Here is a 15,000-nt window from a genome sequence, read left to right on the forward strand (position 1 = left end):
AGAGTCCGAAATGCAGTACTTGGATGCAGTCTCAAAAACGACAGAATGATCTCTGTTCGTCTCCAAGACAAACCATTCAATATCATGGTAATCCAAGTCTATGCCCCAACCAGTAACGCTGAAGAAACTGAAGTTGAACGGTTTTATGAAGACCTACAAGACCTTTTAGAACTAACACCCAAAAAAGGTGTCCTTTTCATTATAGGGGACTGGAATGCAAAAGTAGGAAGTCAAGAAACACCTGGAGTAGCAGGCAAATTTGGCCTTGGAATGTGGAATGAAGCAGGGCAAAGATTAATAGAGTTTTGCCAAGAAAATGCACTGGTCATAGCAAACACCCTCTTCCAACAACACAAGAGAAGACTCTACACATGGACATCACCAGATGGTCAACACAAAATCAGATTGATTATATTCTTTGTAGCCAAAGATGGAGAAGCTCTATACAGTCAACAAAAATGAGACCTGGAGCTGACTGTGGCTCAGATCATGAACTCCTTATTACCAGATTCAGACTCAAATTGAAGAAAATAGGGAAAACTGCTAGACCTTTCTGGTATGACCTAAATCAAATCCCTTATGATTATACAGTGGAAGTGAATAATAGATTTAAGGGCCTAGATCTGATATACAGAGTGCCTGATGAACTATGGAATGAGGTTATTGATATTGTACAGGAGACAGGGATCAAGACCATCCCCATGGAAAAGAAAAGCAAAAAAGCAAAATGGCTGTCTGGGGAGCCCTTACAAATAGCTGTGAAAAGAAGAGAGGCAAAAAGCAAAGGAGAAAAGGAAAGATATAAGCATCTGAATGCAGAGTTCCAAAGAATAGCAAGTAGAGACAAGAAAGCCTTCTTCAGCAATCATTGCAAAGAAATAGAGGAAAACAACAGAATGGGAAAGACTAGAGATCTCTTCAAGAAAATTAGAGATACCAAGGGAACATTTCATGCAAAGATGGGCTCGATAAAGGACAGAAATGGTCTGGACCTAACAGAAGCAGAAGATATTAAGAAGAGGTGGCAAGAATACACGGAAAAACTGTACAAAAAAGATCTTCACGACCCAGATAATCATGATGATGTGAAAGCCACCATATGACCCAGAAATCCTGCTCCTAGGCATATATCCTGAGGAAACCAAAATTGAAAAAGATACATGTATCCCATTGTTCATTGCAGCACTATCTGTAATAGCTAGAACATGGAAGCAACCTAGATGTCCACTGACAGATGACTGGATAAGGAAGTTGTGGTACATATACACAATGGAATATTACTGAACCATAACATATTTGAGTCAGTTCTGATGAAGTGGTTGAATCTAGAACCTATTATACAGAGTGAAGTGAGTCAGAAAGAGAAAGATAAATACTGTATTCTAACACATACATATGGAATCTAGAAAAATGGTACTGAAGAATATATTTACAGGGCAGCAATGGAGAAACAGAGAGAATAGCCTTATGGACATGGGGAGAGGGGAGGAAAGGGTGAGATGTATGGAAAGAGTAACATGGAAACTTACATTACCATATGTAACATAGATAGCCAACAGGAATTTGCTGTATGGCTCAGGAAACTCAAACAGGGGCTCTGTATCAACCTAGAGGGGTGGGATGGGGGGGAGATGGGAGGGAGTTTCAAAAGGGAGGGGATATATGTGTACCTATGGCTGATTAATGTTGAGGTTTGACAGAAAACAATGAAATTCTGTAAAGCAATTATTCTTCAGTTAATAAATTAAAACGTAGTGAGAAAACACACATACACACACACACAGACAAGATGAAGCCTCAAAGCTCAGCCCCAGGGAAGCTGTTTTGTCTTGGAATTGGTGGGAGTTTCCTTGCCTGGTGCTGCTTTGCCTTTGTGGCTTAAATGATAGTGAAGACAGCTTGATTCTGGACAAAAAAATAACCACCTGTTGGATACTAAGAAATCAAGTTCTATCTCAGGTCCTTAACAAGGATGGAGAAAATCTCAGAATGAAATCCAGAGATGCCCCCTTCCTCAGCTGGTACCTCTGGGCATGGCCTTGGTGTCTTTCATTTTAATTAATCCAGTGAACCCACCTCTACCTTTCAAAGGAATCTGAGGGAAACGTTCTCTGCCAAGTCCCGGCCAAGTCCCTGGGACACTCAAGAACGTGGGCCAGGTTCTCATGTAGGTTAAGGAAGCCTGAGAAGAGTAAAGATTATAGACAAACAGTCTACCTTTCTTTACAAGGTCTTGTTTTGCATCTCTGAAATCTCAGATTCAGCTATTACAATGAGGTCCTGTTGTAGAAAGAGCTGGCCTTTTATCACCACTTAAAATCTAATTAATCCATATTGAAGCACAAAGATTTCTGTTGTATTTTAGGGTGAGGGGTCATAGAGCCCTCTTTGTTCATCCTTAGACTTATAATCATCAAGCATAGGGGATAGAATTTTACCAAGCAAATTGGAAGGTAACAGATCAAATCCTTATCGGAAAGCGTAACTCTTAGTTTTAACAGAGCCCTTCGTCCTTTACATGAAATACTATATTTGAGAAGAACAAAAACGCATTTCAGAGTGCACAAAGAGTTAACGATCAAAGCTTATATTCCCTGAGCAGCGTTGAACCGAGATTGTCATGCTACTGCCCACCTCGAGACGGCAGCTCCTATAGGGGTTGCAAGGGTCCTAAGATCTGTTGCAATGGCTTTAGTTTTGAGAGTAGCAATGCAATTTGTGGGGATTTTGCTCTCATTGCTGGGATGGGTTTTATCCATTATTACGACTTACTTGCCACATTGGAAAAACCTCAACCTGGACTTAAATGAAATGGAAAACTGGACCATGGGGCTCTGGCAAGCCTGTGTCGTCCAGGAGGAAGTGGGGATGCAGTGCAAGGACTTCGAGTCTTTCCTGGGTTTGCCTGCTGAGCTCAGGATCTCCAGGGTTTTAATGTTCCTCTCGAATGGGCTGGGGCTCCTGGGCCTGCTGGTGTCGGGCTTTGGCCTGGACTGCTTGAGGATTGGAGAGACACAGCGGGACGTCAAGAAGCGGCTGTTGATCCTGGGAGGAATTCTGTTCTGGACAGCGGGCGTCACAGCCCTCGTTCCCGTCTCTTGGGTGGCCCACGTGACAGTGCAGGAGTTCTGGGACGAGCGCATCCCCGAGATTGTGCCCAGGTGGGAGTTTGGAGAGGCCCTCTTTATCGGCTGGTTTGCTGGATTTTCTCTCCTGCTAGGAGGGTGTCTGCTGAACTGGGCTGCCTGCGGGACCCAGGCTCCCCTGGCTTCCGGCCACTACGCAGTGGCAGAAACGCAAACTCAGTGTGCATACCTGGAAAATGGAACTGCCAACCCTTCAGTATAAGGCACTGAGGAGAAGAGAGAGGCATATCTTCCTTCATCAACTGGGATGGAGTGTCTGCAGGAAAAAGGGGTCTTCGTTATGTAACTAATTCTGTGCTGCTCACATTGTCTCATCAGACAATAACTTTTCTATCCTAGATAGCTCATCTTCCCCAAACCTGGAGAAGAAAGAGGCCAATCTTATATCTAAAAGAAAACTGTTGTGGTAAGCATTACATAGGTATGAACAAAAGAAATTTCATTGATCTGGTTATTTCAATCAAAACGTAGTGGTGATTGTTCAAGAGAGTCAGCATTAAGCTTAATATGATAATTTGGTATTAGAAATTGTTTTTGGTTTTGTTCGTAGCTGAAAATGATAGCCTGTTTCCTCAAGAAAAAAAAAAAAAACACCACCTAAACTAACAATTTGAAATCCTTTAAGCATTCTGTACTAGCAAAACCACATGCTAAGCCTCTCCAAAGTAGCATTTTCACAACAATGACTTGGTCTTTCTTGAACAGAGGTGGTTTGTGTTTAGGAAATTACTAGGAACCCTGCTATGCAGGACTTTATGAGGCTGAAGGTTTTCAGTACATTGTGATACTCTTGAGATTTAAAATACCAGCCAATCTCTTCTCTTGTCTCTTCCCTCAAAAGCTTCAGACTTAAAAAAAAAAATTCCAAAAATATTTTGCTTGCTCTTCAGCTCATCGGCTGTAATAAAAACATTCCTTTGTTCAGTTAAAAGTTATAAGCACGGGGACGAACTGAAACGGACGTGGATTCTAATCTACACAGTACTACTGCTTAACTTTTCTGCTGCATAATTATTCAGGAAAAGAAAGAAACAAAAAATAGCAAGTATTTATGCCCACATGAGTATAGCTGTCAGGAAGGCACTGGGGTTAAACAGACCTGATACTTAGTTCAGAATGGTTTGATATGTTATAGGGTATATGTAGCCTAAGAGATTAAAAAACAAAAGTCCGATTTAAAGCCTACAGAAGAAATTTCTCTGTTTGATTAGGTTAAGAAATACTTGTGTTGAACCTATTTTTAAAGCTGATAACACCACAACAGGCATACTGAAATATGAGACCTCTGAAAAGAAGAAAGTCTGACAGGTGCAATTAGATAAAAAGCAGCAGGAGTTGAACCAAACTGTCAATTAAACATTTTGCCTGGAGACTTCTTAATTCTTTGACTTATCAGAAAGTTTGGGAACATGAGAACCATTTATACATTCACAATGAGAGGGTTATTACCAGTTCATGTTATTTTGGGGACAAACTGCACACTACGAAATGCAGTCCATAGGACGTGAACATGATCTTGGCCACACCTTGGCATGACTGGTTTGCAAAATTATTTCCCTATCCTTCTGAAATCTATTCAACACAGAATCGAACAATAGCAACTCTGGCAAGAATCCTCCTATATACACAATGAAAAAATCGTTTTGAGCTCTGCAAGTGATAATATTAATACAAGTGTCACACTTTTCACAGCCACTGAAAGACAGGGGTGAGCCTGGCTAAGGTCGCAGGATTTTATGATGGCTTTAGTGTTTAGGGCGGTGGTACAATTAGTTGGAATTTCATTATCCTTGCTGGGATGGGTTTTATCCTGTCTTACAAACTACCTGCCGCAATGGAAGAATTTCAACCTGGACTTAAATGAAATGGAAAACTGGACCATGGGGCTCTGGCAAGCCTGTGTCGTCCAGGAGGAAGTGGGGATGCAGTGCAAGGACTTCGAGTCTTTCCTGGGTTTGCCTGCTGAGCTCAGGATCTCCAGGGTTTTAATGTTCCTCTCGAATGGGCTGGGGCTCCTGGGCCTGCTGGTGTCGGGCTTTGGCCTGGACTGCTTGACGATTGGAGAGACACAGCGGGACGTCAAGAAGCGGCTGTTGATCCTGGGAGGAATTCTGTTCTGGACAGCGGGCGTCACAGCCCTCGTTCCCGTCTCTTGGGTGGCCCACGTGACAGTGCAGGAGTTCTGGGACGAGCGCATCCCCGAGATTGTGCCCAGGTGGGAGTTTGGAGAGGCCCTCTTTATCGGCTGGTTTGCTGGATTTTCTCTCCTGCTAGGAGGGTGTCTGCTGAACTGGGCTGCCTGCGGGACCCAGGCTCCCCTGGCTTCCGGCCACTACGCAGTGGCAGAAACGCAGCCTCACCGTCTACATCTGGAGATGAAAACCACTCACCTGAAACTCTAAGCCAGAAGGGGTCCGTGGTGTCTCCTCCTCGGATGATTTGGTAGGATTTCCTGGTTACACGGTCACCCATTCACTATGCTTTCCATTTTCTAAAATGCATTTTCCTTTGTTGTTTCTGAAACTGTCATTTCTTTCTAAGGTGGTAAATTATTTTCTTCTACTCTGAGGCCAAAACCATTCAAGACTTAATAGTTATCATACTCATTACTGGGGATGGGTTTTCTCAATTTTAAAACAGATTCAGTGACTGCACGGAACTGGTCAATAAAACATTATATTAGCACCTACACATCTTTTGAAGGTGTTATTCATAGAGATAAAATCACTTGGCAAATGAAAATGTTACTGAGAATCATTGACTTCTTTTAAGTGTTTAAAATCATGTTATACTGAAACTAGAAGTCTGGTTTCCCTGGTGGCTCAGTGGTAAAGAATCGCATGGGTTTGATTCTTGCGTTGGAAAGATCCCCTGGAGGAGGAAAGGGCAACCCAGTCCAGGTATCTTGCCTGGGAAATCCCACGGACAGAGGAGCCCGTCAGGCTACAGTCAATGGGGTGGCAGAGTCAGATGCAACTTAGCAACTAAACAACAGAAGTCTGGCTGTCTGATTACACTAAAAGAATCGCTGGTTGTCTGAAAGCATGAGAGATGCCTATGGGGGACACACCATCTCCTTTTTAATTGTAGAGCTCAGTGCCTCTTTGGAGACCATCTGAAGCACAGGGCAGCCTGGAGGTTTAAAGATTCATGTAAAAATCTACCACACAGATATGCTTTTGCTTCTGTGCCCCGTGTTCTGGAGTAGATGGAGCAGGCACAGGGGCGCTGTGGGCCAGGACCAGGGGCTGTGGGCAGAGCACCACCCCTCCCCAGGCCCTTTTTAAAAGAATCATTGATATATATGGTCCAGCCAATAGCTATTCACAACAAGTGTGGGCTTGAGGAATTCTTCCTGAAAGATTTTATATTTGTTTGTTACATAGTTTGAGTCAACTTTTGTGTTTGTGCCAGTCAGGAAAATTAAGTGAACAATAAAGACACTGAAATAAAGCATTAGGCAATATGTATCTTTGTTTTAAAAAAAAAACACTGAATTTTTTTCCCATCCACGAACACATGAAAAGTGCAGAAACGAGAGTTAATCTATGTGATGTATTTGCATACTTTTACAAACAAGACAAATTAAAACAGAAACATATTCAGAATTTAACCTGATTAAATATTTAGTTTCAGTCCTGAGCTTTCGATATTTAATACAATATAAAGTAATACCAAAAAAGATTTTAAATTTATTTGATTTGCATGCTACAGAGATTCAGCTAAACTTTGTTCATTTGGCTAGCAATATTCTTTTTGTACCTGTAACACTTAGATTCTGATATACAAAATTGTAATAACATATTGGTAATTCAAACTTGAGAACTAAATATTACATTCTTTTTACCCTGTGAAGAATAAATTCTACCTTTAAAAAATAGTATTTATAATATTAAAATTCATGTTGTCCAGATGGTTTTGTGATCAAGTTATTAAAATGTTTTGTCACTGTGAATCATTTGGGTTAGTACAAATACGACAGGATTGTTAAAAGCTGCCTATAAATACATAACACTATTGCTGATTTTTAAAGTGTGAAAAAGGATTATATTAAAATAAGTTTGTCTTTCATGTTAGAAATGAGCAAATGCTGTAAAATAAGACCAAAGCATCTTGCATACAACTGCTAACTACCAGCCTGAGACAGCTTTTACTCTTTTATGCCTGTCTGAAACTCTTGTGTAGTACAAAAAGTTAACAGCTAATCTGATGGAATTTATAAAGCTGTAAATATTCCAATATAGCCTCTTCTATGTCAAACATTTAAGATGGCCAGAACCAAACTATATATTAAACAGAACATAAATAAGACCGTAAATAAATAAATGAAGAAAATAAAATCGTACGGTACAACCACACATAATCCTATAAACATTTTCATGGTCAAACTGAGAAGCTGAAGACAGCTGACCTTCATTTAACTCTACATTAAATAAACTTCTGTTTTTCACATTTGACCTTGACAAGGAAGACCGGTGCTCTTTCTCCGGTTCTCCTCGGTCACCTAATAGGATGAACTGGGCTGCCTGCGAGGACTGTGCTCAGTCAATTCACGAGGCTGGTTTTTGTTCAAAGTACTGTCACGTCCAGTTATCACTTCAGAAACTTTTGTACATAAACGGTGGGGACACTTAGGAAAAGTCATTCCAGTTCTAGGCTCAGAAATGGCTTGATTTGAATTCTGATTCTGAAAAAATGAACTTTCCAAAACATGTGTAATTTCTTTCAAATATAAATTCTTACCAATGAGGATTCTAGCTTAGGAATAGAACTGATGTTTCTTTTTTTTATGGGACCCATTCCTTTAAGATAATTTTTTCATCTCATAAAAAAAAAAATTTGATTCCACTTGCTACCTAAGGTGGCTCACCAAACCCTGCCTCTTCCAGTATTACAGACCGGGTAGAAAGTATGGCTTAACTTGCACAAAAACTGTTTATTTTAAAAGCCTTGTATGCAGGCAGGACTACACTGGGGATTTGTTTAAGAAGTGCTTGAGTTGGGTAAGCTAACATTCTCCACCGGAGGGAACTTTAGTTGGTTTCCATCTTGTCCGTCTGGAATATACTTTTTTTTTTTAACAAGTGACTCAACCTTTATTTCAATTTAATAATCTTCCCAGGCACTCTCTTCTCTTTGCATCCTAACAGTTTACCACAATTTACAGACAGGATTCCCTAAAAATGACGGCTGCAAAGTAACTTCTAGTAAATGTTTGATGAAATCTGTTTACTGAAGTATTTGGCAACCCCGATTCAGTCAAGACATCCCTTCCTCTGCTCCCAGTTGCACCGCATGAGGCTGACGCGTCTCCCTTCGCCGGCACCGCTGTTCCTCCAAGCCCCGGGCCCCCACCTTCCTCTACCGGGTATCATCCTCATGCCTCGCACCCAACCCGCCTGGTGCACGCCTGACACGCGGGTGTGAACACTTACGCTCACGCTGACTGAGAAGCAGCGGCTGCTCACTGATGTGCTGATTCTGTTGTGTTGGAGGCGAACTGGCCTTCTTCCCCTTGCATTTCCCTGCCTTTAAAGACACACGTCACGAGATGTGAAGTGTTGCCAGGAGAACGGCTCCTTTGCATCCTTACCTTCTTATACTCAGCGTTTTGTTTTTATTTTCTTTAGACACATAGAAAAGGACAAAAAGGAAGCTGTTCTCAGGACATGGTGTTCTGACAGAGGTGATGGAGATGAATGTGCCCTCTGTCCCACGTGGACCTGGGACCCCGCACTGAGGCTCCTGCTCCCGTGAAAGGAGCCGCCCTCAGGCACCCAGGGTCACCAGCTGCCAGCCTCACGGTGGCTCAGAGGAGGACAAAGGAAACGCGAAACCGCCTTCTGCTAAACCAAGCTATTTCTCAGCAGTCGGTCCAGTGGGATACACGTGGGGTCCTGCCTCTATTCCATTTCTACAAAATAAAGCCCACTGGCAATACTGTACATTTGGGTACTGGGTGATCCTGTTTTGGTTATCTGATTTTTTTTTCCTCTTTTTTTAAACAAATAAGAATTATATTCAAGGTACTTTACAAATTAACATGTTTGAAAATCTGATGTGAAATAAAAGCTCTTTAAGAGTTGACGGTTATATTACAAAACAAAATCCCGAACAAGACACATGTTCAGTCTTTTGCCCTCCCTAAGAAACGAAGAGGTGGAAAACACGAGCTCATCGGCGATGTGGTCACACGTCATCAGCGGGCAGGGACGGGATGGTTATCTTCGCTCTGGTGAAGTAGGCAATCTTCTCCCTGGAACCAGGGGTGAGAAACACACCAGCTTAAACAGGATGCTGAAAATGCTCTAGGCCCGAGAGAAACAGTCCCAAGGACGCCAGTGTCTCTACGGGCCTGGATGGGAGCTTTTGTCCTTAGCTAGAACTCCATTTAAAATCAAGATTGCCTTCCCCTTTGTCCGAAGGACCTGAGGGACAGCAGCAACTCTGTGGACAGAGGTAGTAAGGTCCTTCCAGCGTTTCCAACCTCAGTTTTTAAATCATCCGGGGGGTGGGGTGTCAGTCTAGGCCTGCGTGTTTCTCGAGCAGGGGGCAGAGAATTCCAGAGGCCAGAATCCTTACAGAAAAGTAGATGCTCCTGGGAAAATTCTTCAAACTCAATACCACGCTAAGGTCGGGGGCAACTTAACAAGTGATGGGTACCGGGACAAGATGGGAAAAGAGACGGGGCCTGACCATTGTAAAGGCAGATCCGCCCGAATCCGACTTGGGCAGGGGCAAGTATGGTGGAAACAACCTTAGAGGCACAAAGTGACTAACAAGGGGGTGGGATGGTCTTCAGAGGTCAGCAGTGTTAAAGAAATAAGGTTTCAGGGTTGCAGTGCCACCCAAGGCAGGAGCAATATGTCTATCCTCTACAAAGTCTTCATGTGGAACACAGTCTGCTGAGGGGGTCCCCATGCAGGGCACGCTGGCTGCCATAAGGAGGGATACAGATTAGATGGTTGAGGACGATGGTGAAGATGCAAGGACTGAGGAGAGAAGCTCCAAGTCTAAGGAGAGAGAGAGAGAGAAGGAAGGAAGCATGAAAACCCCCAGGAAACTGGAAGGAGAGCTATTTTTGTGGTGCAGAGTCCTGTCCATTTGCTCAATTCCATGAGATAAAATGAAGAATTGAAGAGGCAGGTGAAAGTGGTCATGACGTCACTGAAGACAGACCTCAATACTGGGACCTCTGCTTTGACACTCTCCGAAAACAAATGTCTTTGGCTTACATGGTGCTTTTTAAACTCCCGAGTTAGTTGTCAGGGTTTCCACTTGAGACAGGTCACATCAAATTCCTGATTTCTACCTTTGATTCCAGGTGAGACAGCAGCTCAGGCAGTGTCCCCGGGGCCGTGGAGGGACCCTGGCCTGGAGGCCTCCAGGCAGATGCCTTATCCCAGCCCACCTCCCTCGTCTGCGTCACCTGCCTGGTGACGTGCGTGGGTCTGGATGCTAAAGGACTGGGGAGTGTTTACAACTTATTTTGGGGTTAGTAACTGCTGGGGTTGGATGACTTCCCAACTGGACTGTGTTTCTTACTCTCCAAGTGACCACAGCACCAAAGGCATGAGAAGGTTCCTCTTGCCGCCCTGCAGTTCCACAACCCCCCGTCACCCCAAGCAGCATCCTCTGCAAGTTCCCAGAGTGATTCTGGAGCTGAATGGAGACAGGAAGACACTGACTCTTCAGGGCAGCATACTAAGAAGAGTCTGAGCCCATGATGCGCCCATCCCCTCTCACCCCCCTGGACTCACTCAGGCGACCCTGACCTCCCACTTCACCCTCTGGCACCAAACCCCATCCGTTCCCGTCCAGCCCCTCCACGTCACCCCACCTCTGCCATCAAACACGCTCCTCGGGTCTCTCCCCTTCCACCAGGAGCTTCCTACAGTCTCCTCTACACCACACACACACACGCACCTCTCCCGCCCCACACACATGCACACACACACACACACACACCCCACAACCAATAAAGCCACACCTCTTCTGTGTCCCCCTCCCCGCTCCACTGAAAGTGTCCTTGGATGGTCACATGGCTCTCTGTTCAGGGAATGTCAATCCTCTTCTTGCTGCTGTGTTTGACAACATCCTTCACCACGACCCCAGACCAGGACCAATCACCACCCCCCACCCCACCTCTCTGGCAGGTTCTTCCAACACCCCAACCATCTCCTCTCCTGGTCACCTTCTCACCCTTCCTGGGATGCTGGACCCACATCTGGTTGGGGAACCACTATACGTAGGATGCAGGCTGGCATTTTTATCTCCCACCTGATCCTTAATCCTGGCTCTAGATTTTTATCTCTGCTTTTCTACAGGCCGTGGTTCCCTGAGCTGCCCTACTGGAAATGTTAGGCTGGTGCGTCCAAGAGCAGAAGTCACATCACCCAGCTCCGGCCTGCCACCCCTTCCAGCCTTCCGTTCCCTCCCCCGACTCCCCCTTACTACCCCTCCATCCCCTTCCCCCACCGCCCCTTCCCGGGTCCCATGTCTGGACCCTGCGAGGCGCGGGCCCCCCGGGGTCCCCGCGCTCACCGGAAGGACTGCACCTGCCGGGGCACCTTGCGGCTCTGCTCGCGGAGCCGGCACACGTCCTTGGACACCTGCCGCATCAGCTTCTCCGCGTTCAGGTCCTGCTTCTGCTCCTCTTTGGACTGCTCCGCCTGGCGGGGAAACAGAAGCACAGGGCCCCCGGGACGTTACTCGGAGGCTCCCAAGGTCGCGCTCTCAGGCCTGGAAGCTGCCGGGGCTCCCGTCAGGAGCGGGGCGGGCAGCGCAGGCCGCGGGCGCATTTCTCCTAGTCCGGGGTTGGGGGAGGGGAAGACACGTGCAAGCCCACCTCGTGCTGACCACAGGGAGCAGCCCCTGGGTTGGGGCAAGGGGGAGCTTTAACCCATTAAAAAAATAATCTTTTGATATAGGCAATATGGGATCATTTTGTTACCTCTAGAACTCCTAGTAACCCTCCCTCTCAAAAAAAAATTAAAAAATTAAAAATTACTTATAGCACCATGTTCAAGAAGTAGCTACCGTTAAATTTTGGTGAACAGGCTTTCAATCTCTTACCTTTTCTTTCTGTCTCACGCCTTTTAAAAGTTGTTTGTTGATATAAAACTGATACACTGTGCCAGAAAAGTGCACAGGGGCGTGCGGCTCAGAGAGTTTTATAAAGTGATGTCCTTCTCACCCAGCAGACTGCAGACACCCCGGGGGAGGGGGGGGGGTGGGGGGGGCAGGGGAAGCCCCGACCCCTAAGTTTCCACAGAGCCTCCAGCTGCCGAGAGGATGAGCTGCGCTGTGGCCCTCGGCAGGGAGGAGAGTGTGCCTCCGGAGGGGTCACTTGAGCCGGGGGGCTGGGGACACAAGCTCGCTTGGGCACCCATGGCCTCCCAAGTGGGTGCTCCAGCAGCGAGGTTTAAGTGTGGTCCTGCCTCCTGGAGACCACTGGTCAAGGTGGGGGCAGTGAGGGTAGTAAAGGAAATGGGTGACGAAATTCAGAGTCTTACAAGAGAGGTCAGCTCAGGCCAGAGGTAGGCAGTCGGCACTAGGAGACAGGCGGGAAAATGGCTTTGTTGATGGCGTTGCCTGCAGCGAGCTGATGGGTCCTCCTGTCAATGGGACCCTTCTGGGCTCCTGTTATTAACGCAGGCAGCTATACACTTTAGAGTCAAAGAATAAGGTCTTCAGGCTTAAGAGACAGGACAAAGTCTGGTTTACAGTCACGCTGATACAACAGCAATCGTAGGACTAGGAGTCTGTTCTTTGCAAATGCTACTGAAATGAGAAAGGTGCCCCAAACTGTACAGGAGTGTTAACGTCCACAGGGTCCTGTGATTGAAATCTGGGAAGCCAGTGTTATGCCCCGGGTTTTAGGAGAGGGTGGGGTTCTCTCACAGCTCAGCTGGTGAAGAATCTGCCTGCAATACAGGAGACCCCGGTTCAATTCCTGGATTGGGAAGATCCCCTGGAGAAGGGAAAGGCTACCCACTCTAGTATTCTGGCTTGGAGAATTCCCTGGATTGTATAGTCCACGGAGTCACCAAGAGTCGGACATGACTGAGCGACTTTCACTTTCACTTTCAGGAGAGTGTGATTAACCTTCAGAGTACTGGGTAGGGGCTTTGCCCCACAGGGAGGTCCAGTGATTTAGTTCCAGTCACGTTAAGGAGCCGGGTGGAGAGGGAACATGATCCTCGATGATTTACAGCCCCGGCTCCTCGCTCTGCCTCCTACGGGGCTGGTATGGTGCACGAGGACACTGATTCTGATTCCCTTTTTATTCTGAGCTGCAAAACAGACTTCTCGCCATAAAGGAGGAAGGTAACGTGTGTCACCTGCAGGCCTGGTGGCTTTCCGGACGAGGAAGGCCAGCCTGGGCTCTGCCACTGACTTCTGTTCACGGCTTCCCCGGGAGCCGTATCTTTTATGACAACTGGCAGGCTCTTCGCTCACTGCTAGGCACTTTATGGCCACAGTGCCAAAAACCCCACAAATCCCCAACCACAGGAGACAGGTGGACGTGAAGGGGTAGGAGTGTGTGTGAACGTGCGATTGTGCACTGGGGTGTCCCCGTGTGTGTAAGGAGTGGACGTGGGGCTGCAGAGCAAGCAGGAGAGAAGCCAGTGGTTCTCACTGACCTCCGTGGCCAGAATGCAAGGCGCACAGGGGACACAGTCTCCAGCTGGGGACAGCAAACTTCAGAGATGGGAAAGAAAAGCTCATGACTCAGGTGACCTGCCTGTACGCAGAGCTGGTAAACACAGAGATGAAAAAGCACCTGTACTCAAGAGAGGCAGACCCTTCTCCAAAGCCGATGCCCTGTGTGCTGTGGTTCTTTCCTCTCTGTGGTCTGATGCCACGGCTGCCACTGGGCAGGAGAAACACGACGGGGATAGACACGCTGGGTGTGAAGACCGGAGTGGGGCGGGGGTGCAAGCTGGCACCCTCCACTGGGAAGAGGCTTTCAGGCGCCGCGTACCTGCTTCCCCGCCTGTCTTAGGAGCTTCTGGAAGCGCTCGTCGTCCAGCACGCCCGGCGGCAGGTCCGTCTCGCCCTGGGCCTTCAGTTCCTCGAGCCTCTGCCTCAGGCCCCTGAGGGCCTGCAGCTCGTCGTTGAGGCGGCTCTGCCGGGTCAGGGAGGCCTGCAGGTCCAACTCCAGGTCCAGGGAGGTCCGCACGGGGCACTCGGGTGCTGCCCTCCGGAGGACCGGCTGGCACACCGCCTGCGGGGTTAGAGCACGACACGACAGCCCCGCTGCAGTGGCAGTCCCCGGACAGGAGGGCTCCTGGGCTCCTATGTTTGCCGCTGAGGGCCAAGGGGTGGTGGCCTGGTCCCCAGGGAGACAGGAACCAGGCACCGCCCACCTCGGAGCACGCGCGGCCAAGGCCAACGAGCTTGTACTGCCCTGAACTGCAGAGTCTCTGAAGTTGTTACCAGGGTGCAGCCTAGCTCAGCCTGACCAGCTGACTGCCCAGAGCTGCCCTCTGCAGACCACAGATACGTCGTGAGGAACTGACTCTGAGTCAGGCCTGCACCTGTGTCCCCGCAGTGCACGCCTTTGCCCATCACTTCTGTACGCCCAGCTCAGTGGAGCTGGGGTCCGGACGCCCTCCTCTAACCAACGTCCTTTGACTCTGGGTCCTTCCTCACTTCCCATTGTCTGACACCCACTCTCGCCACTGAATCACTGTGTTCCTTCTGGGGCCAAGCTTATCCACTTATCAAGAAATAATCATTGACTGTGTATGAGTAAGACCCCCGCTGGGGGTCTGTAGGCAAAACAAACACTAGGAGGAGAAGACATGATTTCTGACCTAGAGGAACTGGTTTAGAGGATGATGTTGAG

General features: G+C 47.1%; 3 protein-coding genes across 3 annotated transcripts in view; 2 read left to right on the forward strand and 1 right to left on the reverse strand.

The window, feature by feature from the left end:
- Positions 1–2,685: 2,685 nt before the first annotated feature.
- On the forward strand, positions 2,686–3,348 carry LOC138079115 (putative claudin-24). The gene has a single exon (XM_068971954.1). The coding sequence runs from the start codon at positions 2,686–2,688 to the stop codon at positions 3,346–3,348; it is 663 nt and encodes a 220-aa protein (XP_068828055.1).
- A 1,537-nt stretch (positions 3,349–4,885) lies between these two features.
- On the forward strand, positions 4,886–5,548 carry LOC138079111 (claudin-22-like). The gene has a single exon (XM_068971944.1). The coding sequence runs from the start codon at positions 4,886–4,888 to the stop codon at positions 5,546–5,548; it is 663 nt and encodes a 220-aa protein (XP_068828045.1).
- A 1,115-nt stretch (positions 5,549–6,663) lies between these two features.
- The window catches only part of WWC2 (WW and C2 domain containing 2), a 146,786-nt gene continuing 138,449 nt past the window's right edge, over positions 6,664–15,000 (reverse strand). The window contains exons 21-23 of the mRNA XM_068969775.1: positions 14,134–14,376; positions 11,691–11,818; positions 6,664–9,402 (exon numbers count right to left, since the gene is read on the reverse strand). Of these exons, the coding sequence (XP_068825876.1) occupies positions 9,336–9,402; positions 11,691–11,818; positions 14,134–14,376 (438 nt within the window). The 3' untranslated portion in view covers positions 6,664–9,335. The remainder of the gene's footprint in view (positions 9,403–11,690; positions 11,819–14,133; positions 14,377–15,000) is intronic.

Source organism: Capricornis sumatraensis, chromosome 4, assembly GCF_032405125.1.
Source record: "Capricornis sumatraensis isolate serow.1 chromosome 4, serow.2, whole genome shotgun sequence".
NCBI lineage: Eukaryota > Metazoa > Chordata > Mammalia > Artiodactyla > Bovidae > Capricornis > Capricornis sumatraensis.

Excerpts from the sequence above, each read along its gene's own strand:
- LOC138079115 (XM_068971954.1), top strand. The coding sequence starts at position 2,686 with ATGGCTTTAGTTTTGAGAGTAGCAATGCAATTTGTGGGGATTTTGCTC.
- LOC138079111 (XM_068971944.1), top strand. The coding sequence starts at position 4,886 with ATGGCTTTAGTGTTTAGGGCGGTGGTACAATTAGTTGGAATTTCATTA.